The 24,622-nt window shown below is 37.5% G+C and overlaps 3 protein-coding genes across 3 annotated transcripts; 2 read left to right on the top strand and 1 right to left on the bottom strand.

Moving 5' to 3' along the window:
* Positions 1 to 2,160: 2,160 nt before the first annotated feature.
* On the top strand, positions 2,161 to 2,856 carry LOC130693480 (acyl-CoA-binding protein homolog). The gene is made up of 3 exons (XM_057516633.1): positions 2,161 to 2,320; positions 2,393 to 2,507; positions 2,576 to 2,856. Exons 1-3 carry the CDS (start codon positions 2,306 to 2,308, stop codon positions 2,710 to 2,712), a joined length of 267 nt encoding a protein of 88 aa, XP_057372616.1. The 5' UTR covers positions 2,161 to 2,305; the 3' UTR covers positions 2,713 to 2,856.
* A 681-nt stretch (positions 2,857 to 3,537) lies between these two features.
* On the bottom strand, positions 3,538 to 7,473 carry LOC130693427 (DNA ligase 1-like). The gene is made up of 14 exons (XM_057516568.1): positions 7,346 to 7,473; positions 7,189 to 7,290; positions 6,948 to 7,049; positions 6,694 to 6,893; positions 6,453 to 6,598; positions 6,237 to 6,372; positions 6,006 to 6,165; positions 5,603 to 5,941; positions 4,893 to 5,337; positions 4,623 to 4,809; positions 4,251 to 4,486; positions 4,061 to 4,150; positions 3,784 to 3,984; positions 3,538 to 3,730 (listed from the first exon to the last, which is right to left on the bottom strand). The coding sequence occupies exons 1-14, from the start codon at positions 7,372 to 7,374 to the stop codon at positions 3,656 to 3,658; spliced, it is 2,448 nt and encodes an 815-aa protein (XP_057372551.1). The 5' UTR covers positions 7,375 to 7,473; the 3' UTR covers positions 3,538 to 3,655.
* Positions 7,474 to 10,196: 2,723 nt separating this feature from the next.
* Positions 10,197 to 21,574, top strand: LOC130693434 (uncharacterized). Its single transcript, XM_057516581.2, has 6 exons — positions 10,197 to 10,315; positions 10,942 to 11,074; positions 11,228 to 11,349; positions 13,341 to 13,442; positions 18,252 to 19,483; positions 20,686 to 21,574. The coding sequence occupies exons 2-6, from the start codon at positions 11,046 to 11,048 to the stop codon at positions 20,917 to 20,919; spliced, it is 1,719 nt and encodes a 572-aa protein (XP_057372564.1). The 5' UTR covers positions 10,197 to 10,315; positions 10,942 to 11,045; the 3' UTR covers positions 20,920 to 21,574.
* The last annotated feature ends 3,048 nt before the right edge of the window (positions 21,575 to 24,622 follow it).

Here is a 24,622-nt window from a genome sequence, read left to right as displayed (position 1 = left end):
TTTTAACCAATCAGCATTAAGATGACAGCTTAGAAAACAAGCGGGATTTTTAAATTTCAATCGTTATCCTTTAAATTATGTTTAATAAAATAGGGGGTGGACAAGTAAAAAAAAAACACGAGTCAGTAACATTCGTTTCATATTTTGTAATAAACATACGTTCAGATCCGAAAATCGAACCCACATTTCCTTCTTCGATTATGCCTGCAATAATTTCTCATAGTGGTGATGGGGGGAGGCAACGATGGCAGTAGAACACGGCCTTCCGGGAGAACATATCTGATCCCAAATCAGTAAAAGGACTGCAATTAATATACATAGAATAAAATGTTTTTGTGTTGACCATAATTATAAAAAAAAACATAGCACAAGCCGTCCTCGATACACAGTCGACCGTCTTTTTTAGACGACTAAGTTTGCTGTCGCATTGAATTTTTTGCTTCTTTCCCCTCCGGATGTTCTTTTTTGCTTGTGTTGCTGTTTCGATTGCCAAAAAGCTCGGAACTTCCTAGTGTCAATCTGCTTTGGCACACCTTAAGTTTTTCTTGATCTAACTGAATCAACTGTCCAGGTTTAATTAAAATGGAACTACAGCCAACATGTTTTGCTGGATGAGGGCCTGACACATAAAAATTATGAACAAAATTTGTAGCCCATAGTGTAACTAAATTTTATGTGGGAAACAAATTAGCTTTCGAATGTATCTCCTTTGATATATCCTTGAAGCATCACTTTCCCCCTAATGTCTTATTAAATTGTCCACAGCTGCAACAGCTAATTTTCCAAAAACCTATTTGGAAGGTCCAATGGTCTGATCTTCCGCTCCAAAGAAATTTCGTCCCCATCAACACCCACCGATTTTAGTAATCTTAACACCAGAAATGAGAATAAAACAGAAAAATTCACTTGCGGGCAATCAAACGCGACCTGCCAGCTTGTGTTTTAGTGCGTTAGGCTTTGCGAACGTCCGCACCATAAGCACTGTAGATCAGGAACAAAATGTCACTCGTGCTGAGCCAGCTTGATACATCCCGAAATTTCGCCCAGATCTCAAAATTCAAAAGTGTCGATCCTAGTATTATATGATGACAACCATACTGTTATGCAATTCACACACATAGCCCTAATTGCGTGTCGAGTGTGTCGCTAAATGGAAGTGAAACTTCCTCACAGTAAAACAGCATGTCACAATATCTGAACACAGTTGTCCGGCAAAGCATTAAGTTCTTAACTGCAACATGTTTTAATTATAGAATTAACCTTCGTTTCTTCTCCATTGCTAGAACACCTACTTGAATCACAAGAAACTTGAATGAGGCCTCAAATTTGTATTGAAGAATCGAAAGATGGGCAAATGCTCTCACACAGAATTTACTGTTCTTTCAACTCCCTCAAGCGTCTGACAGCAGATCGTACTGTGGCAGCAGCTGTTGTTGAGTACACCCAGGCACCTCCAGCAACTGTACGACGACACCTTTTGCATGACCAAATTCCAACACAGGTACGTTTCATGGCGTCCTAAAAAAAAAACGTCATTGATAATATTGGAGTATGACAGCACAGCTAAAACAATAGTACATACCTTTCCACAGAAACTGCATGTATATTTGGCGTGCTGGGTGATTTCCATTTTCTTGACCATTTTACGTAAAGAGGCACCATAACGGGTACCATATTTTCCAACAATACCAACCTTCTTTGTACGCTTTGCCTGCAAATTAACGACAAATGAAATCTATCTGTAAAACACTTAGAAGGATGAAAACTTCACATTTCTTTTCTTAAAATGCAACGTTTTTCGAGGATGCTAAAGATATCACAGGATACTTTACCCACCATTGTGTATGCTTCGTAGAGACCTGACGTTAAGTGGCCCGGAAAAGAATGGAACAGTCAGACGACGACCAAGCAAGAAAGGGAAAAAGAAGAAAAGGTACTAAACAGAAGCTTTCATGAAAAAAAAAGTATTCCAATGTTGCAATACCTAAATATTTTTCTTATTTCTTTCTGCCAGTTTATTATATAGTACTTTAAAAACTCTAGTTTAATTGCCTTGGATCGAGCGTTAATTTTCAAGAATTCATTTGATGTTTTTTAAATCTCCAGATTTCCTCAAGGCCCAATTACTCTCCTTGCTCCTTGCTTGTATCTTCAATGGCTGGATAAGTTAACCGAAGTTAACTTAATAGACAACTATTTTTCCTCCTGTTGAGAAGAGGATCTATTAATCTTGTTTTGTGGGCACTAGTGGCTTACGTGGAGGAACCCTGACGAACAATATTATATTTGTCCAATAACAGCAAAAATGTCTCTTGATGAAGTACGCAGGATTTTTAGGTTGACAATTTTCTAAAACATTATTTAATCATTTTTCTTAAATACCTTATAATAGAAATTCAATAAAGCTGCAGAGGATATCAAAGCGTTGACTGCTAGGCCTACTGACGATGAACTAAAAGAAATTTATGCGTTATTTAAGCAAGCCACTGTTGGAGATGTTAACGTTGGTTAGTTTTACTATAAATATTTTTCAAATGAAGCTTTCTGATATCCTGAAACTGATTTCTATATTCAGCACGACCTGGAATGTTGGATTTTAAAGGAAAAGCCAAATGGGATGCCTGGGAATCAAAAAAAGGCATGTCTTCAGATGCAGCAAAAGAAGCGTATGTTGTGAAGTCAGAAGAGCTGGTGGCTAAGTACAGTGCATGATGTACTACTAGTCAAATAGGGGAGGGAAATCTCTTTTCTCATTATCTAGTGCTCACATTGAAAGGGGTCTTTTTCTCCCTTACATTTTTGGTGTACTTCTTCAAGGATGAGAATTTTTAAAAGTATACAAAGTAAAAATTAAAATGTATACTAATTCTGTTTACTATAATTGCTGAATTTCATTCTATTCGTTTAAAATATAACAGCTTAGAAAAAATTTATGATCTAGTAAAGTGCAAAAAAAAACAGATTGTTTAGCTCTCAATTAAGCACTGCCCTAATTCAAAACTTTCTGGTGAGCAAGTATGATAGACTCAATGGAACATAGCTGTTCATATTTCAATAGAAATAGGTGGATACAAACAATTAGAGAATGCCTCATTGTGTGCTCATTCGTTTGTAGTCAATTTTTCTTCGAATGTGGACAACGATCCGGAAGGGATCGTTGACTGAAATTTTTACCAAACCAAATTTTCAACTGTTACCAATTGAACCTTTATTTTTTATGCTTGTGTAGCACATTACGAAAATTAAGGTTATTGTAGACTTGGGGATTACCAATTTTTTGATTAATTTAGTAGGCTACATACTGTACAATTATTTTTCTTTATAACCAAAAGGATAACGATAACGACTCTAACGAATGCGATTGAAGGAAGCAAATCGCAAGGCAATACTGTAGTACTTATGGACTTCGATGAAAAACAAGACTAAGGATTGGATAGTAGGACAATCTATCTGGTTGCTTTGTTAATAGTCAATCGACTGATCAGGCTACATTTCTGGAATCGCAATAAGCAATCTATTTTATGGTCTAATGCGCGATTGACAATTACGGTAATTTATTTCAAATGATAATTGATTTACACAAAAATCAATAGAATGAAATATCACCACAGTATGCTTCTATACTCGAAAAGGGTTTTCATAGGAATATCATGATTCAATAAAAGCCCTCTTCATCCTCCTCTATTTTCCGATTTTTTATCTGGTCTTGGCTCTTGTAAAGATCGGCAATCTATAAAGTAATTTGTTAGTAAACAGTTAAAAAGGCTACATCATTTTTGTTACCTGTTCGGCTGATGTAGCATTCTCCGGATTCTTGTCCGGTCGTATTCTTATAAAACGAGGAAATCTCAAAGAAATTCCTTTAACAGGGTCAATTATTCCGACAGCAGCTCTATGTACTGGCGAAATGGACAAGTCAGCGCATTTAATTTCCCACACTTGCACGGGCTCAAACCAATGATCGGGTGATAACGTTTGGTCAAACTGCACAGTAAGATAGCAATAGGATAAGATTATTAATTTGGGTACATGACGCGATTAACGTAGCACATTATCTAACCCGGTAGTAAGGTTTTGGCTTTTGAATTATGTGGTTTTTGAGGAAATCACTATGGGTCTGAAAATCTTCATCACTAAATCCTGTACCGATCTGCTCAACAAAATTCAGGACGGTGGTTAATAATGTTATAAAATTCAGGTAAGCAATATGTAGTAAAACTTTTGGAATTCTACACCAGATATGCACTTACTTTACAAAGTGACTGGTAATCTTCATTGTTTTCATCGTAGCATGCCAGTAAAAAGCCGCCGTAAAGACCGGTGCGTTTGCCTCTGCCTAAATAACCGCCTATTACGACGGCATCAATCGTGTCACCAACTCCATCCAAGTAGTCTTTCTTTAATTTCAACCAATTTTTCGATCTCTTCGCAATTTCATACGTAGCATCTTTCACTAAGCCTTTAACCATAAGTCCTTCGCAATTGCCTTCAGTGAAAGAAAAACGAGTTTGAAAAATATATAAGCATACCAATTTAGATAAAATTTAGCTGGCAAAGGGCATGTAACAGTTTAATATACGGCATTTGATAGTATTGTCCACTAGGCCTAAATAAAACATCACCTTTCAACGATTCGTCCAAAAATTCTTCGATTTCCTCAATTGATTGTGGATCTCTGCTAGTTGCAAAATCAAACTGACCATCAACTCTATGAAAAGAGTTCCAAAGCTTTTGTCGACGTTCTATTAACGGGATTTCGACAAGGGACTCTCCGTTGATGAACAACAAATCAAATGCGAATACGCAAACCTGTAAATATTTTTTAATTGCGTTGAAAATTTGTTTAATAAAAAACAGGCAAATGTTTGCAACGCTGAAAATAAAAATCTTACTTGAACTTTAATGTCTGCTTCAACAGCATCTTTTCGTTTTCTCGTTGAAAGAATTTGAAACGGAAGGATTGTTTTCTTCTCTGTATCCCAAGCTACAGCTTCAGAATCAATAATCGCAGATCGAACGGAAGCTGACGGAGCAATCCATGACTGAAAGCGACTGATAATATCAGGGTACTTTGAGGTGTTATTTTCTTGGTTCCTGCTGTAAATTCTGACTTCGCCATTCTCGAGGAGGTGTATCTGCGCTCTTTCACCATCGTATTTCCACTCACAGGTGAACTTGGTAGATTCAAACTTCTGCAGTACTTCTCCGACACCTCTTGTAGGACACGCCAACATGGGTTTTAATGGAACTCCTGGAGTAAGGGTACAATGCAGTGGGAGCGCTGCTACGCCTTCCCGTAAAAGAACTGGTATGATTCGATCATAGCTAGGGCATTGGCTGCAAAAACGAGAAAACAAATATATAAAATAAAAAATAAAATGGCCCGCAAAACTAACCCAACTGTTCAATATTAAGTATACAGCGAATTGCATCTTTTCAAAAGGAAACTTTCCATAGTGTTATAATTACACGTAAAAAACGAAAGAAGTCGGAAAACTAGCTCAATTATTCAAACTCAATTCTCAATTAATTCACAACTTGAATAACGATGGCTTGAATTTACGGCAGAAACAGAAATAGAAGGAATAAAGCTAATACTTGCCAATATGCTGTCTTTAAAATGACTGCTGCAGCTTCCACTTTGGCTTTAATGGCTTCACTGCTAAGCCCCTGGAAACAGTTCAGTTGGGTAGGCGGTGAAGGCTGATTTGGGGGAGTTGCGGAAGCTGCAAAAGCTAACGCTTGAAGAAGAGACTGTTCAGCCAACCCAATTCGTAGCTTGCCAGCCAGCGATCGTGCTATGAAACGGGCTTCTAATTGCTTCGCAGCAACGAGTAATCCGTGAATCTTATCTACTTTCTTCGTCTGGGAACTATTTCCTGTCATCACAGCTACTTCGGTCAATTTGCTGAATACGCTATTCACTGTTAAAATAGCTGGCCTGTAAATTGACGGTATCACAAAATCAATTTATTAAAGGTAAAAGCTTTTCATTAGTACACCACCTGAAAATAAAAAGGGTTTTTTGGGTGCTTTTTGATGCCTCTGCTACTAAACCCACATCTCCTTTAGCTGATACATCAGCTTTAACTTTGTCTGCTGTTCTTCCAGTAGCTTGTGCAATAGCTTTAATGATTATACCTTCCCCTACTCCAAGCTCCAGGCCTGAAAGAGCATTAAAATAAGTTTTTTAGTTTCAACAGCTGGTTGAAGGTTAAAAAAAAAAGCCAACCAACCAATATATGCAGGTGCTAATTGATTTAAACATAAATAAACAGAGCACAACACATCATTTGGTGACAAAAGAAAAACACTTCTGAAGTAGTTTGCCAAGATTTCTATCATTTTCAACCTGGAACTAGTTTCTTCAATCTGGTGAATGAATAAATAAGTAGATTATTTTAAATTTGGAAAGGAATTGTGCTTATTCAATATTAAGTAAAGTTTCTCACAAGTTCCAGTGTTTTAGCTAGGGCCATGTATGGTACGATATCACCCATTTTCCATGTTGCATCTTTTAGAGGATGATAACTGTTCTTGCCAGGATTATAGTACTCATGATTCCCCAACTTGATTTCATCGTTTGAATCACATGTATCTATTTCAAAGAATGGCCATTAAGTAAATGAGAATATCTACCCAATAAAATACAATAACTTTAAACATGGCTAAAATATCTTATAGCACTCAAACCTTCTTTGTCTACTAATAGAACACTTTTCTTGTTTAACTTAGAGTCCTCCTTTTTCTCAAAAAGTGTAGTACTATTTTCATTAGTAGATCCTGATAATTTGCTTGGTGATTTAAGTTTTGGTGTCAAGTTTTTGTTTCTTGTTATAGCCTCTGTTTCTGGTTCTGACTCATCACTGCTGCTTACAGCACATTTTCTCCTCCTAGATAACTCACTATTAGGTAAAATGAAAAATTTTTTACACTCTATACATTACTTATTTTTTCGAGAAACAGGAGCCTCATCATCACTTTCAAGTGCTTTTACTTTTTTGGTGGCTGTTTTGGCTGGACTGTCACTGGCACAACTTTTAATCCCCCTAAACAATTGTACTGATGTGGTGATTTTTTTATTAAAACATAAGCAGTTTAAGCTATAAAATCTTTGGAATGTGTGAACAATCTTCTGGGTTGTAGTATATTGCACGAACTTGGAAAACATTATTCACGTCTACTCACGGCAACACAGATGCTTCATCGGTGCATCGCACTTCTACGCTCTTTTCTTTTCCTTTAACGACTTCTGCAGAAGACGTTAAACGTGGTTTCGAAAAAAAAGATCTGAAATACGACAAGCATTAGATACATGAGTTGTACGTAACTGTTTAATTATTACGTTATAAGACGCTGTCCTTGTTGCTCCATTTTTTGGTTGTCTTAATTGTTGTTATAGATTTTGGCGCGTTAGCCGAGCCCCGGTGAATCTTAAACGCGTAGCATGTACAGCTATAGCGTGGAAAACACCGTGGAATGACCGCGTCTCGCCTATTGGTAGGAGTCCAACATGGTCTCAGTACATATGTACACTACTAAGTAGTACAAAGTTGCAGATGCACTTTTTCTTATGGGCTAAATGATAAGCGCGCAGGGCGTTAGTCAATTGTTTTTTTGGAATATTGTCTGCTTAGAGTTTTTCCATGCGGAAGTCGCGATAAAACGTAGTTTTCCATGCGGAAATGTGGAAAAAGACCCCTAAAGTTGTAAATTAAATGAGAACCCATGAAATAAATTTGTTTAGCTTATATTATTTAATTTTTAAGATTTTCTATCTAAGACGGATATTGAAATTCTCTAGACACAAACAAAATGTAAATATGTACTTATAATTTAAATTTTTTACACTTATTTACATTTTTAAAATTTGAACTTGGCGTGGTAAAAAAATGGCCGCCATAATGGTTTATCAAAAACCACTTTTTCAAACGTAATTTTTGGGGTTAAATATAGCATCTTAAAAGTAATCGTTTATAATAACTTGTTCCTTGATCACCAGCAACAAAAATATTATAATGATTTCCTGTTTTGACGAAGATTAAGCATCAAACGATCAATGCAAAATTTCGTCTTTTTCACACACCCCCTCCCCTTTCTAAAATCATGAAATCCTTTAATAATTATTTATGAGGAAAATAAACAGTCAAAATTGACAAATTTTGCATCAATCGATAGCTCTTATCAAGAGCTATCTAATTCTATGAAATTTATGTTAAATTTTCAGAAAAGGAAAAAGTTTAAGCGTAACATCTATTTTTTTGTTTTTATCAGTTGCGTCCATTAGAACCTCAGATCGAAAAACAACAAAAACACATTTTGCCTTTGAGATTTTTTCCCTTTGAAAATGTTGATAACAATTACCCAGAAATAGACAGCCCTTACCAAGGGCTATTTACTGTAATTAGTCAACTAATTATTGTAACTAATTTAGCTGACCAATAATTAAAAAATTGTTTTTCTTATATTCTTTTATTTCAATTATCACACCAATTGTACATATTCATTATATAAGTACAATATACAGTACCCGCCCTTAGTATCCGAACACCAAGGGTTTTTGGGGCTTTTTTACACGGTGTCTTCTGGCGGTAGGGTCCCTTGCGCAAAGGCAAAAAAGGGTCAGTAAAAATGACGATAAAAAAAATAAAATTTTGTCCTGATGTTATTTAAATAATGGGCTATCTAGCACTATTTTTTTTTATTTTTTATCTATAAGACTTTTTGACTTGCATGCTAGTCATATATTATCCGAACAACGCGTTGAGCTTATAGGATGTCTTATGGCACTACCTCATTTTTTAGAAATTTTTTTTTAATACAAGGAAATGTTTTATAGACGTCGCAATTACATTAATCGATAGGATATTCATTAAACTATATCCCATTGTAGTAGTATAACTTAATATTAACTATTTTAGGAACGGGAATTTCTTTAAGTGAAGACGGTACTAAGTTTTTGCCGTCAAAAATAGTTTATCTTGTTCCCACTTGAGGCGCTGAACTCATTACGCTTTTTTTCAGACAGCTAACACAGTTTTCTGTAAAAGCAGGCGCATTTCTGTTTACTTTTAAGTAATGAGTTTTTTTTTTTTTTTTTTTTTTTTTTTTTTCTCCTTTTTTTCATTTTCTTTTTCTCCGTTTTTTAGACTCTGCACATGAAGGATGATCGAATACCTCATGAAATTCAACCAACAAAAATTAGGGATTTGAAATGTTTATCAGTAGCAGTATAGCCTTCAAGATGACACACTTCTACCGATCTGCAAGACTTGAAAAGAGTAAAGGTTTCTGAGCTTCCAACTCAGAGCTCCAACGTTAGAGTGCGTGTGCATCAACGTTTTAGAAAATTTCACATTTAAGTCAACAAAAGTTTCGCGCTAAAGTAGAGCAATAGTTGAATTACGTAGTTGGCGAACGGAATAGTCGAAGTTGGGAATCAATGTCAGGAATAGTGAAGCTCATCGTTGATCAAGGTCAACTGAGAGTAACACTTAACATCAAACCAGAGGTCTAACGAGTCTCAAGTACAACTACTTGGTGGTAGCTGGCAAAAGTAAATGGAAGCCGATCACCATTCTTCAATAAAATGCACGTTGCCGAAAACGCACATTGTAGGCTCAGAGATGGTAATATTCAACTTCGAGTAATTATTTAGCCAATCAGCTCCGATTGTAATTGATGCGCTTGCTCATAATATAACCACTGTTTAATTCCCTGTCAGAAAGCAAGATAGTCAGCGCACGCTATGTGCAGGGCTAAAGAAATATCTGGGTACTTCCCTGCCGCGAATGAACATACAACGCAAGTAGTAACCATAATAAGCCAATGATATACTAATTGATCGCCAATTTAGATTTCTGCTAGTTTCATTTTACATTTTTCCCCTTTTTTTTCTATTCTACTCAGCTTTCTGTTTTAGAGGTTTCACCCGAATACAGAAGAATGCTTATCTAGCCCTACCCTGTTATTCAATTGCACGTCGTGAGAACTGCTCCTCGGTCACGGCTGATGGTCACCACTACCTCAAGTTTCCGAATTGCGGTCATTGGTTCGCTGGTCTTTGGGCAGCGGAACTAGACAGCCCTGGTCTTTTTCCCTCAATTCCCGTGAGTGAGAAGGTTGCAACAAACTTGCTGCGTGGCATTGTCTTCCCTTAAGGAGAGCACGGCTGTTTAAACTTGTTGTCTCTTCAATAACGCGAAAATTCGTGCATTATTTCAACGCAATGAAAAAACTGTGAAATATTGTGCAACAGCGATAGTCTTCTTTTGGCACTATCACCCAAGTTTTCAATGTCGAGGGCCACAAGTTGGTGAGTTCATTTTGTTTTTATTGCTGTTTATCCAGTTTATCTAAATCTTTCTTCAATGTATAACGTAACTCATAGACGATTGATCGATAGTAATCGAATGTTGCAATTTGTAACGGTTGTCTTAGATGATGGTTCATCATATACAAGTTCATGCCACAGGGGAACGGCATTTAGGTGAACAGTAGAGATTTGAATCCTTAATTCTACAGTTTGGGCTTCGAAGCTTTGATTGTACTAACATTATTTGAGCTGAAAGTGGTAAATAGATGTTCGAGCTCTGTTCCCTTGTCTAACTGATTTCAACATTTTGTCAAGCTTCAGTTCAGTTCGGAGAGTTCAATTTTTGATGTTACGGAAAATTCTGGAACAAAAGCCATGAGTTACCCATACTAATAAATTTAGCCTACTTATTTGGCAAACAAGCCACTTTTCATGCGTTAGACCGAAACACAATATGTAAAAATGGAAAACAAGAAATAAAAAATAAGAAAAAGTAAAGAAAAAGCCCAGTATTCGTCCACGAATACGTAGTTAGTCATATTCTCGTCCACAAATTCTAAATAGGCCTAATTTTGTTAGCTAAGTCTCACACCAGTCTGATAGCGACTTTTTACGTTTTTTTTAAGATGAGGAAAAATTCGTGACCAATCAGAGCAAGTTACCAGTAGGCGTGGAGCGCTATAGCGAGAAATCAAAACTTCTTTTGGATTACGCAGGACGATCTGGAAACATGGATGCCCTTCCAGCGGGAGATATAGGGTAAATAAAAATTTTGTCGAAAAGATTTATGCTACAAAACATGGTCGACAGACAATAAATATGCGTTAAGGTTTCGTCATATACTGGGAATGTCACGGCGCTAATTTTGCTATTCTAGCCAAACATACTAAAGTCATTTCTCAACTCAAACAGATATATCGGAGAATCGGAACGCAGACGTGAAGGCCGCTTGACAAGCATCATTGATCAGTTGCTCAGTAGCAGAGCCACTTCCACTTTTGGCGATGCCGTCAATTCCGACAAAAGGATTAAAGGTCATTTATTTATACATTCTTTTGTTAGTTTGATTTTTTTTTTATCGTATCGCCGCGCAAGACGTTGCCCAGCGTTTGACATACTAAAAGCAGTATTTTGACTTGTGAAGGTCCTTAACAGAAACAGAATTTCAATAGAAGGGTGATGGAAGTCATAAGGTCGCTGGCAAACGATGCTTCGTGTGGTGTCTGTAATGAAGTGAATTCAATGTACCACAATTAGTCTTCGACGTACGGCTATCCACAGTAAGGTTGTACGAATAAAGTGCCTTAGGACTGAGCGATATGACCTTAAAGTAATGCGACTTACAATGTTTCTGAAATCAACATTAGTAAGACGTGTTTGGGGTATATCTCTACTAGAAATACAAAAATATTGAAGCTTCGTGTTTATCGTAATAGACAAAGCGAAATGTTTTTCGTAAAACGTTATTCGTGCCCTCGTCCAACGACCATTAAGCGATTTCGCTTTGAATGCAGTCATAGTCGTCAGTCCATATGTAAAGCCTCTAATGAGATCTCGAGAGGTCTGTGATTGGTGCTGCAACAGCCTTGACTAATAACTGACTAATAACTTGACTAATAACAGCTTCTTGTTCTTCCTAGAATTTTTTTCATTCCGACTTTCTTACCAATTGTTGATTTATGCTAGCCATGCTGAATCTTAGATCCAAAATTTAGCCTAGGCGTACAGCAAGCTTACCTGATAGTCAACAGCAAACCAGGTCAATCTGTTAAGTCTGCTATTTAAAAATGATAGGAAGAAATTTCATATTCTGCGATGAATACCAGTCTTTCGATGTCCGTTGAGCTATCACTGATTGGTATTACACTTGGCAATATTTCGTTAATGACGCACCAGGGATAAACGTAACATTTAGTAAACGTGGTATTTGCTTAAATCTGCCTTTTTCGTCCTAATGTAAAGCGAATAATCAATAAGAAAAAAATTGATTTTCTACCTTCGCCATTAGCAATGGTTCACTAGTTTGGGCTACGAAAGAATTTTGAAAAATCCATTTTTCGCCTTTCAACATATTATACTTGTGCGAAATCCACATAGTACCATGCACAACCTCCCGAATGCAATGGATAAAGTGCTTCGCACTTTTTGAAAATGCATAACGCTGGTAAAGTGTAAAGACAGTGAAAGGCAATTCGTTAGCGAAGTTGTCTTTTGGATGCTAATCAGTGTCTCTAAGTGCCACTGGGGACCTGATTAGAAGGAAAATACGCGCCATTTTGGCATTCGGCCATAACCTCCATCCCGACCCCTGCTATATCAATAGCTTTATCACTTCTCTCAGTTTTTAATTCGAAATAAGTCTATGTTTTTCCTATATTCTACGAATCATGGCTCTTTCACTACCTGTTGACATCTGTTCCGTGCTGCCATTAGTGAACATTATAACCAGGGTGTTGCGATTATTATTCAGCTGGAATTGTAAGCCTTTGCGCTTCTAACCATCTAACTTTTTCCTGTTTACTCATTTGATTATCTAATTTGATTTGTCATCCAAGTATCCAATTTAAATTTTAAGAGAATGGTTTGTTTAATTATTACACGCACTATCAAGCAAACTGCATCTTTTGTGCCTCGTTGGTGCAATACGACTTCGATCGGTCGGTGTAAAGCAAGTTTACAATTCACTTTATTCTTACTGCGCCTACCGTTTGTTACGTTCAAGTGCTCAAATCGTCTAGTCCTAAATATTTCCCCTGCCAAAATGCGCAATACAATGAACTTCCTGAAGTTTTTATACCATTCGTATTAATGTATTCTTTATACCTCACATAATTAAATGCCTTAGAAATTACAAGTAAGATCTCGCGAATACTATAAACCAGAAAATTGAATTATTGTTAAGTAGAACCGACAGCCATTCTTCCTAGTAACTTGCCCAATCGGATGAGATTTCTGGTTAGATAAGAGAAAATATAAATGATGTAAAAAAAAGAAAAATATATAATGTGATGACATTTTATTACAGGTAAAAATCGCGAAATTTCATCGACATCAGGAAGAACTGATGGCACTATGTCTTCACCGAGTGCGCCAATGGAACACCAACCCGTTCAGGCATCAGCAAACGGTTTGAACCCAAATGCTCTATTCTTTTTTTTGGGTTTTTTTTTTCATCTGCTTTTTTGTTTTCTGTCTTTCTCCTGCCTTCTTTATTATTATTTTTTTTTCTTCGCATGTGTGTCGATAAATAGCTTAATTTATGGTCGGCACAAGTTGGTAGAGGAAATAATGCTATACATAACTATTGACGATAACGAAATGCATGGTAAACTGGTAGACCAAGAAGAGCATCAAGTTCACCTTGACTTGTTTTACCTAAAAAGAGGATATGCCGATGATTGGCTCAGGAGATAAGATGGCGGATCGTTTCCTTTCCGGCGCGGGTGGACGACTTTCATAGACGCCTACCTACGACAGGGAAACGGAAGCCAGTCATTACAGAAAAGTACGATCGTGAAGGGTCAGTCACTGAGCGAGGTTCTTTCGGCGAACTTCCTTTCCTTCCCCTGTCCCCCTCAAACAAAAAGTTGGGCAAAACCACCTCCATTTCTCACTCCGCCTCCTCTTTCCCTTCCTATTTTGTTTTCCTACTTGCATTCTCAGTTGCTGGTGCATCCTCTTGTCGCGCACCCGTCTTTCCTCCACCCCACTGCGGACTGAGAGGAAATGACTCTTATTTGTAAGGCATAGAAAGACAAAAAAAAAAAAGTTTAAAGCAGCAATAGGTGCGTTCCTTGAAAGAGAAAGGGGGGATGGCACAAAGCTGAATGGGAAACTTGTGGAAAAGAAATTACACGTATATTCAAACAGTAGCAGATAGGCTAGCAAGCGCTAGATTACTCAAGGCTATTCCTGCTTGAGGAGATAGAATGGCCGGCTAATTAGGCGGTTAGTCTCAGCTGTGGAGTCTTCGGCCACTTCCGTTGCCTTTTTCATGGAGTTATGACAGTCGTTTCCCCTTCCAACTAGGCCACTACTCTTCTTTTTTCCTTCCTTTTTTTTTATACCCAGTTTTTTTTCCTGACATACAAGTTTTCGATATACTTACCTTTACGAAAACAAATCTTCAACTGTTCTCATTTTTCTTCTTTGCCCCCCTCCCCCTCTTTTTAAATATTTATTTATTTTTGTGTGTTTATTCTCAATAACGGCTAACGGCTATTTAGTGTGTGAATGAACCCTGAGGAACTCCCACGGCTGAAGCGACAGACCTTTCTACCATTTCTCTTTTTTCTAGTGGGAAAAATCGGAACATTCAAATTCAGTGCCGTATGGCATGTCACTTGAAGTTCTATTAACAGCCATGTCAACTAGTTGGGCCTTTGCACTGTTGCGTGGGTTTCAGACGAATAGAGAACGCCGTGTATTGCGTAGACAGGAAATGAAGTTAACTATAGAGATTGACGTTTCAACTTCTGACCGGCCTGTATGGTCTTTAGCTTGCCATACAAAGCTGTAAAATGAGCCGTGTTTTGTAAAATTAACGAAGCATGTTGTCACAAACTGCCATGAAAAACATTAGAAAAAGCCAAGATGATCCTTCATCAGGCTACCATAATGGTAGCATTTTTGCTCCATATCAATCCCGTCACAGTATTTCGGTATTCTAAGTAATCAAGGGATGGTATCACCGCAATGCGAAATCAGTTATCTGGTCTACGACTTTACGCTCCGTTCCCTTTGATACATTACATTTTCGATATGTCCGAAGCTTTTGGAAAAACCGTCAGCGAAGATTATGGTAATCGAAAAAGTGTCGACTAGTAATTTCACTAACAGTTTCTCAGTTACCATTTTTTTCGCAGTTTCGGTTGCACATGAGTAGTCAAATATTTTCTAAAAGATAGTACTTCTTACTTTTACAGAGTATTTACAACATACATGACAGACAAGAATATGTTAATGGCGTTTGCATCTGGTGATAATTAGTTTGGACAAACAAACATTTCAAAGACTATCATTCACGTCTATTCCAGTGTAGACTATTAAACCTCAAGTAGGGTCTACCAAACAATAAAAAGGCATTCTAACTTTATAATTTAAAGCAAGCATATAGCTATTTCCAGAACGCTAGAACAAGTAGGGATAACTCAATAGCATAACGAAAACTTAAGAGAATAGAATAGAAGAACATAAAAGAAACCAAGAATTAAAATGCTGATTTGGTTTTAAAACATGCTGAAATTGTGTGTCCGTCGTTTAGTCCAAAGTGGCGAATGTGGGGAAGATAAAATTTTCACCGCTATTTTCAGCCAAAAATGTTTCTGGGAGTTGAAATGGTTTTGGCATTTACGTGTTCAACGTTCTTTTGTTTTTGTTGTTTTTTTTTACGGTTTTTGATGACAGTTTGGAATTCATACTGTCTCAAACAGTTACTTTTGGATTCAATATCACAATTTTTTTAAACCCTTTCTTTTGTCCGTTTTTTTTTTTTTTTAGTTTTTTTTTCTTCTCTTTTTGTAGCGCATCCTAAGTGTGTTGGCTCTGCAATGGTCTGTCTACTACGATTTCCTTGTGCAATGGTTGTAGACTAAAATTCTATTATTACCAACTAGAAAAGTAAATAACTGAATTTTCTTTTCTTGTCGCACTGGCAAATGAGTCAATAAGATGCCATATTTCATTCAGGGCTTCTCAGATTTAGAAAGGAAGTCATTATCAACGTATATTTCTACAAATCTATAAACAATAGAAATAGAAACTGATTAAAAATAACTTAATAAATAGGTCGCTTATTTATTATACAAATGTGTAGAAAAACATGGGTACGTGCCATTAGCTTATTACGATGCTTGTCTCTACAGCATTGATATATTCAGTTGCCTGAAGCAAAAACCGCCGGCTTGTTCACTGTTTAAGTGGTAAATGGGGTTGTTTCTTCATATCGGAATCTGGTTGAAGGTAGTTGTGCGCCAACCACCTTAAAGGTGGGGTGTTATTTTCAGTTGCGGTAGGAGTTCTACAAACAAAACGAAAAAAAAAAATCCTTCTTAACGACCTCCCCTTCGCTACCTCGTTTCCATCCATCCGCAGTGTCCACGGTCTCGGTGTTCGTGCGCGTTTTCTTCTTTACCTTCGAACAGTGGGCAGATTTTTTGTCTTCAGTACCAGACTCGCAATCACGCGGTTAACTACGATTGAAAAAGCAGAGGGAATTGCCATCATTTCTAAGCCATATGGTCAACTACCGAAACAATCGTCCCATTTTTTCGTCTTTTGTGGGTCTTTTAGAGCGTGTCAACTCAGCCAGTAGCACTGGCATTGAACCACACTCGTACAGCCTGAAGGAGAGAAGCAGGATAAATATTCCGTGCTTCGTTGATTGCAGTCACGACTTTCCGCTTGGTCAATCAAGTAAGAAAAGCTCATCAGTGCGTCCATTTGCGTTGTTTGGGTGTCGCGAGTTCTTCACATTGAGGAGGCTCGCTTGAAGAACAAGACTAATGCTGAGAGAGAATTCGACTCGAAAGTCGAGAGAAACCGGACATCAACTGGACCTTGACGAAAGTTAGCGACAAGAATCCTTGAGAACTATTCTTTTCTTGGTGCGTTGGCAGCGGTGACCAGTCATACGTATACCCATCAGTTGGGACGAAGTTAACCGCACAAATACTCCAGTGTCGCCCATTGAGGTTAGTTTTCGGTGATCGACTCCCAATTGCTGGCCACTATACCCTCGAGCTTTCTAACAAAATGGCCACTATGGATGCAGACAGTCCTGTCATATGGCCCAAATGGTGTTACAGTAAGTTCCCTTCTCCTTTCCGTGGGTTTGAATTTGCTCTCAACTGAAACTGCAAAGATGTCTACATCTTGCTATTTCCTTTGCGCTGTTGTATGCACAACTTGAAGATGCAATTCTTGTGACATAGTTTGCGGCACTTTTTTTAAATTTTTTAAATTTTTTTAATGCAGTTTCCCATTCGGAAAAAGAGTTTAACCAAAAAACCTAATTAGAACGTGTATTTATAAATTATTACCTCCGACTATTGCTGTTTGTTGCTTCCATTCCTTGCTTCTGCCTGTACTTTTTGATCTGTTCCTAATGGCTCAGCTTCGTTATACTTTTAGGCTACACTTTCCCCAATCTTTGAGTGAGCCATTGAAACTGTAGTCAAAAACACTTGAATAGATTTTCCAATCTAATTCACACACCTTTAGCAAAATTAAGCATAATTCAGTTATTGCAAATGTGCAGCAGTAACATTCTAAGGTTTACCGAGCCTCGCGGGGTCCGCAAACTGCGGAATATTGAGTGACTTGATTTGACATTTTTGGGGGACTTTTAGCGGCTTTTGTAAATGATAGAGAAACACGAAGAGTTAGCAAAAAACCAGATTTTATCAGAAAGTATAACTTAAAAAGGTTACTAAAAACTTAACTATCGAATCTGTAACTGCTGTAGGATTACGCAAGAAGGTAGAGTTTTCTATTCCAGCTATTACCTCAATCCACACTCATTTAAAATAAAATTGTTTTGAGCAGTAAAGAAAATTAATAAGCAAAAAATTATTTTAAATACCACCTTGTTTAACATGTTATACCATTTTTTTAAAGCTATCAACAACATTACATCGTTCTCCCCAAAAAATAATAAAACATGCTTTCACTGCGTTTCAAAGTGAACAATAAAAGACAGAGAATACCAATGTCTTGTTACGTTAAATCAAACTAAAATCCCGATGCTCGAATTGGTAGACTACTTGGGTCAAAACATGCATGGTATGTCTTACTATATACATACTTTTTTATTATGTATTACTTAGAATACGCGTGGTTTACTAACCGTATGGAATATTAAAAACGTGATTGCATGCTACCTTACTTGGCATCTAATAACGTTGTATTTATGTATCATTTTTGTTTGCAATTTTAGATAATCGTCCTAAGAAAGAAAGTGTCCCGTTTAACACGTCGAGCGTAAAAGCTTCACTATCAAATAAAGCTCGTCGCAAAAAAGTTGGACGCAACACTTCTCCGTCTGCAAATGTAAAACATGAACGTTTCAGCCCCGACATGGAGACGGGCACGGCTTCTTCACGGAGTGCCTCACCATGCAGCCCCATTTCCCATTCCTTCCGGCCTCCTACACCCTCAACAGCAGAAACGCCCAATAATTCGTGTGTCTCTCCAGCGGAACGATTTAGCCCGGGGAACTACAACGCATCCAATAACAAACCTATGTCGGAAGGTCTTCAAATGTCTCGGAACTACAGTGATTTCATGCGTAGTTTGGCGGCGAAGTACAACAATTCCAACGATTACCGATCGCAGCAAACAAACAGCCTCATGTCAATCTTAGACTCACGAGCATCCTGTAAAGACTTGATATTCGGCGAAGGGTCCTCACAGTCACCCCCATTCCCACTCTTTAATCTTCCGCTGAATACGTTCACCTCTCATGCGCTCGCTGCTAGTAAACACTATGAAATGGCTTCTGCATTGGCAGAAACTGGCAAGAAAGAAAGGAGGGAATTTTCTACAACTCCATTGCTGCCTTTGAGTGGATTGGGCCAAGACAACAGTATCCGCCATGCTCTGCCACCTGGCTTCCATGCTGGGCCTGCTATGGACATGAGTTCAACTCAAGCGCTGCTGAGCATTGTCCGTTCGGCTACAGCTCGTGGTTCGCCGCGCATAGATCCATACATTAGCGATACGACTACCCGACCTGGTCCCGCCACGTTGAAACGTTCATCAGTCGAAACGGTTGCAGTGGCGTCTCACATCCCATTGGATCTAAGCGCTTCCATGGCAAAGCGTCCATACATGGATTCGCAACTCGAATCGCTAGGCCGTAGTCGGTTTTCCCAACTTTCTTCTTCTCGGTCGCCTGCCATGGACCCAAATAACATTGCTGGGAGGCAATTCCCTCCTATTGGCAGGAAGTCACCGCCCTCACGCTTCTCATCAGACACCATTAATGCTCGTGGAGAAAATAAAGTAGCAATTCAGAACAAACCAGCAATTGCACAGCTGCTGCCAAACTGCCGTTTGAGTTGTGCCGCTCATTCTTGTAGCGCTGCTGCAGTTGAAGTCCAAAAGTGGTCAATCAGCCACGTAGTGGATTTCGTCAAAAGTATTGATATCTGTTCTGAATATGCCCAGGTAAGCAAGCTTTTTCCACAATTTTGTAATTTTAAGGTATAAATATAATTCCAACATACAGAACTTGAAGTTCCCCGCACTAAAAACTTTACATTTCACTTGGATATCTACTCATTGAGGAGGTCGGGGGGTAATATAAACAAAGAGGGCTTTTAATGTAGAGTTACAGTAGCAGTATTTCATTATTAGTTTTAACTTTTAGCTTCAGCTTTTCAGGGTGTAGCCATTGCATGTAGGCAGATTAATTATGTTATGCCGGTCTGTTGCGTTTGAAAAGCGTATTCATTCACTAAATCTAAGTCAAAAGACGCTCGAAAAGCAAAAAATCCCATCAGAGTTCTACATAGTCTTTTCCAGTCCATGGAACGGCAAACCCTTGGGCATTCAGGGCCACGCTTGACCAGGTGTGGCTTTTGGACACATTCCACTAATCTAAATACATGGTCAAAATTGAACCTTGAGCCAGTTAATATTTTGTTTTGCGAATAATTCCGCTGAATAAGGGAAAACTGAGTAATTCGTGGGATACGTCTGCTCTCTGGATAACTTTTCTTTTGTTTTTTGTATTCTCTTTTTAAAGCTAAACTCTTGGAGGATCCTATATTCTACTCCTTTGCGCACCATAATTTTCATCTTAACGCCCTTCACTAGTTTTACGTTTTACTATTTATCAGTTTTAATGTCTAAATGGGAAATGTTTTCACTAGTACGCACAGCCATCATGATAAATAATCAAAAAGTCCATAGTGCCGTCGAATCTTCTTGCAGCTTGTTGGTTTCGGCACTGAATTTTTAGCGGTAGGGTCTGTAATTATTTTTAGAAATTTTTTTTTCCGAAGCTTGCGTTTCGCAATTCGAGCTTAGAAAGAAGGATTATACAGTAGGTCAACAGATTCTGTGTAAAAAGACGATTTCCGAGGATAATCTTCTTAGGGCGCTACAAAATCTATCTATTCGTTAGCGGGTTTTCGGAATACACACAACAATCGCGGAATAGTTGAAATGTCATTTCTGCCGTCATCATTGCCTCGGTTAGGAAAAAGGTTGTGCTAATTACTGATACTGCGCGACCAGGAATAACCTGCAGCAGTGCAAATACACCATTGTAACAGATTTTTTTTTAACTAGAGCGTCACATATGTTAAACTCAACTTAGCCCATAAAAGATATAACGTATTTATATTTTACACGTGTTATTTTAGGCATTTGAAGACCAATCAATCGACGGTAGTACTCTTCCCTTACTGACCGAAGAACACTTAATCACGAGCATGAACATGAAACTTGGACCAGCATTGAAATTGCGATCCGTATTGGCAAATAAAATAGGCCACTGTGCTATATGCCTTCATTGTATTCATTGTCACGCAGAACCTACAGGAGTTGAGCAACCACTGTCCTCTCAAGATCACCAAAATTTGTTGAACAATTCATGATGTCAACGAAGATTTCCTTCCAAAAAAAAGTTCACTGTTGACAGTAGTCAATTCGCTCCCAAAGATATGACCAGTCCTGCGAACCATCGCTCTTGCATTGGTTTTAATATGTTATAGATTGTTTTAAGTTGTACTACTTGTTATTTAAAAGACTACAAAACTGTTTTAATTTTTTAACACAAGCATAAGCTTAAAGCGTCACCAGTTTATAATATTTCGTTTCAACCTAGCTATTTTTTGTCTTACATTTTGGACACATGTAGAACCAAACTCAATTGATTATTATAAGTGCAGAAACATTTAACTTTTCATGGTCAGAATATGTTGACTGAAGTTTAGCTTCTATTGAAAGCTCAAATTGAAATAAAAGTCATAAATATTTTTAAATCGCCGTGAAACCATGTCAGATTTTAAATAATTCTATGATTCGTATATTTAATCGCCACTCCTGATTCAAAAGGACAGACATGTCATGGAATCCAAATATTGTCCTTTTTTCTAAATGGCAGAATTTTGTGTTTGCTACCATTAGAGCATTATGGTATTTTTTACCATGAACCCTGAAGCAACATTGTAAAAAGCAGTGTTCTTCCGAATAAGGGAAATCAATAAGAATAAGAATAATATCGACATTTTAAGAATAAAAAATAAAAGTAATGAATAAAATTCAAGTGGAAAGAATAAAGAATTGGAATAAATCATTTCTTTTATTCTTATTTGGAAGAAAGTGCGGATACAATTTCGAATAAAATGACTGCTCTTGGTTTTCAAAATTCAACGGTTACGTTTGAATTTTTATTCTTTTTACTATGGGGGAAACCAACAAAAACAGGGGTTGGGTTAAGAAAATACGAACCAAGAAAACAACTCTTAATCTTTATCTGATCTATCAGTCGCAATTCAGAACTCAGTAAGCTCAAACACCCAACTCACTTACTCACACTATGAATTCTTCCGAACTTATACTGTAACAAATGACAATATATAATAACCAAAGTACAATACTTGAATAGATTTTTTTTCATAATGCGAAGAGCATAAAATTTTCCTTGCAACAACGCCGAAACCGGCCTTCTTTATTCATTGCTTTTCTTTCCCTCTGTAATATCCCATTTAAATTCAGGGTGTCTTTAGTTTTATTTTAATTTAGTTTGATCTTTTGTTTTGACTTGAGTGAGGAGAGACTATTCTTCGATTGACAGGTAACATTTTAATATATTTATTTTATTTTATTTGATAGAGTTAATATTTTTATATTAAAGTGTAAAATAGTTTCTTTACTAATAAGAATAGACTGAATAATGATTTATTCGAAAATAAAAATGAAGATTTATGCGAATTTTTATTCAGAAAAAAATTTTTATTCGAAAAATTGTTATTCGAAAGAACACTAACGCACGCAACCGATGAAAAAAAGGGAACTGGTTAAAAAACTGTAGTATGGAGCTATGTTATCTCGAAAAAGCTTTTCTAGTTTTTTTTTTTAATCACATTTTTAAATTTGTTACAATAGTTATGTAGGTTATCTAATCTCGCGTTTTTAACCAATTTAATCCATAATTAATATGAGCATCTAGGCCTGTTTGCAGTGGATGCTGAGCTGCACTTGGTCCCGCGTAATCTTATGGTTTGTTTGGATTATGTCTTTTCTAATCTTTGGTTATGCTTCTTCCACTGCGGGTTTTTTTGCTACGTGGTGCATTATTTTTCTACAACGGCCAGAATCGTGCCAAATAAATTACACAATTACCCCAAATAACAATCTTCGATCAGATTTTTGTTGCACCTCGTTTAGCTGAATGTTTAATCTGACGTTTACTGACCCTTAAAATTCTTTTACGGTACTTCTTCACCTTTTCACGCTTTTTCTGCTAACTAAACCGGAAAAATATAAATTGTAGTCCAAGGTTCACGTGTTCAGCTACAAAATACGGAATTTGTAAATTGCAAAAACGAGAAATATTGTATGACTTACAGAAAGTAACATATGACCATTTACGTATACCGTTTCAACCCCAATGCACCGTACGAACCGCACCCCTGAAGATTGATCTTGCTTGATTATCCTTTTTTCGGTGTGGATCGTGCGTAGACTGGGCTAAATCTAATCGTCTCCGAGGCCTAAACATGAGTTTCATAAGGGGAAAACCTTAATTAGAATTTTTAAATTTAATAAAATGGACGAAGCTTTTAATATTTTTAAATACGAGCCTGTAGAATATCTTGTATCTGTAACGAAGCCAAATAGACATCTTCAACATATATTTCTTCTCGATGTCTTTATTACTCATCAAGGGTGAACATATTAATTGCACCGCAACATACGCAGCGCGGGTGACCTAGATGAACACCTGCAAGATGATTCACGCAGGCGATACGTCATCAATATCACGCCATATTGAACGCGTCTTTTAATTGGTCAACCGCGTGCAGCCTACAAGCTCCTCCCAATCACGCCACTTTGCAATATGCAAAGTTCCGTGGTTAACCCAGCATCTGAGGAAGATCAGACTAGAACTTGCAGCCGATTCGAGTAGTTGCCTGAAAGCATTTCTATTACTTTATTAATGTTATGCTTGAATTTGTGCCTTTTACTTAACATTTTATTCGCCGAGTCAGTCCAGTAAAATTGTTTAGACTTAGAATTATTCGCGGTGATTCGACTGTCTAGTTCCATTTGTTTTGAACTATTGTTTGTGTATCGCTCTCGTGGAAGTTGCGTATCACGCCCGCCTTGTGTCGTTTTTCTTCTCGTTCTCTATACGTGTGATCACGGTAAGACCCAATTATATTTGTTTCTTTTGACTTGTTTCTTGAATGTTTCTTCTTCTTCTTTGTTCTTTGTCTTTTTAACTCTTATGTCTTAGCTGATATAATACATACATCATTGTGGGTAAAACGCCTCGAGTTCAATTTACATTTATTTGTCTTAATCCGTAAAGTCCATCATCCCACACGGGAAGATGCTTTACATTATGGTGGCAGCGGTTTTTCGAACTCGATCACAATGATGAATGATGTTATTTATGGCGGACATAAGATTTCTCGTACCCTTGTGAACACCCCATAATTTCCGTAACGCCAGTAGCAAAAGATCGTGGATTATGCTCGTCGCTTACAAAAATTTAAAACAACAGCATATCCGGAAGTCTATACAGAAAAGTCTTTTTCGATCCTAATTATGCATAAATTTATTGAGGGATTAGAATCACAATTGCAAGCTAAAGTAAGGTACAAGGAATTTAGTGCCTTCAACGAATTTGTTGCATCAATGCTTGTTTATGGCGTTCGTTTAGAAGCTTTGGAGACGGACCGTGAGGAACATGAATTTGTTAGAGCGATTGACGAGTCATAGGACACAATAGATTCGGAACTGAGGGAACTTACACAAATATTAATTGATCAGAAGGAAATAGTCAAGAATGAGGTGCTAAAATCAGTCAGGGCTATAGACACGCAGAGAATCCAAAATTCGGAGAAGGATGAAATTAAAGAAGTTCTGCACGAGCCTACGCAGGTTGTAACACAGCTCCTAATGGATAAAATGGGTTATGTTTCTTTGACGGGTGCTCCGTATGGGATGCAAGTTTCATTTCAAACGGATAGCATCAGTCGAGAGAGAAATTGGAGACCTCCCCTCATCGCCCCAATACTAACACCAATTCTTACCAACATGCTAGATTCCCGAATAGACCTACGCCAT

This window comes from Daphnia carinata, chromosome 1 (genome assembly GCF_022539665.2).
Source record: "Daphnia carinata strain CSIRO-1 chromosome 1, CSIRO_AGI_Dcar_HiC_V3, whole genome shotgun sequence".
Lineage (NCBI taxonomy): Eukaryota > Metazoa > Arthropoda > Branchiopoda > Diplostraca > Daphniidae > Daphnia > Daphnia carinata.
This window is presented reverse-complemented; position numbering and strand designations above follow the sequence as displayed.

What these genes read in the sequence shown, in the direction of transcription:
- LOC130693427 (XM_057516568.1), bottom strand. Translation starts at nt 7,374, where the DNA reads ATGGAGCAACAAGGACAGCGTCTTATAAC. An exon ending in GATGAAGCATCTGTGTTGCC is followed by an intron (nt 7,050 to 7,188) that starts GTGAGTAGACGT and finishes ACAATTGTTTAG; the next exon opens with GGGGATTAAAAGTTGTGCCA. An exon ending in TAGCTAAAACACTGGAACTT is followed by an intron (nt 6,373 to 6,452) that starts GTGAGAAACTTT and finishes TTCATTCACCAG; the next exon opens with ATTGAAGAAACTAGTTCCAG.
- LOC130693434 (XM_057516581.2), top strand. Translation starts at nt 11,046, where the DNA reads ATGGATGCCCTTCCAGCGGGAGATATAGG. An exon ending in CTTCCAGCGGGAGATATAGG is followed by an intron (nt 11,075 to 11,227) that starts GTAAATAAAAAT and finishes CAACTCAAACAG; the next exon opens with ATATATCGGAGAATCGGAAC. An exon ending in TTCCGACAAAAGGATTAAAG is followed by an intron (nt 11,350 to 13,340) that starts GTCATTTATTTA and finishes ATTTTATTACAG; the next exon opens with GTAAAAATCGCGAAATTTCA.
- LOC130693480 (XM_057516633.1), top strand. An exon ending in TGTTGGAGATGTTAACGTTG is followed by an intron (nt 2,508 to 2,575) that starts GTTAGTTTTACT and finishes TTCTATATTCAG; the next exon opens with CACGACCTGGAATGTTGGAT.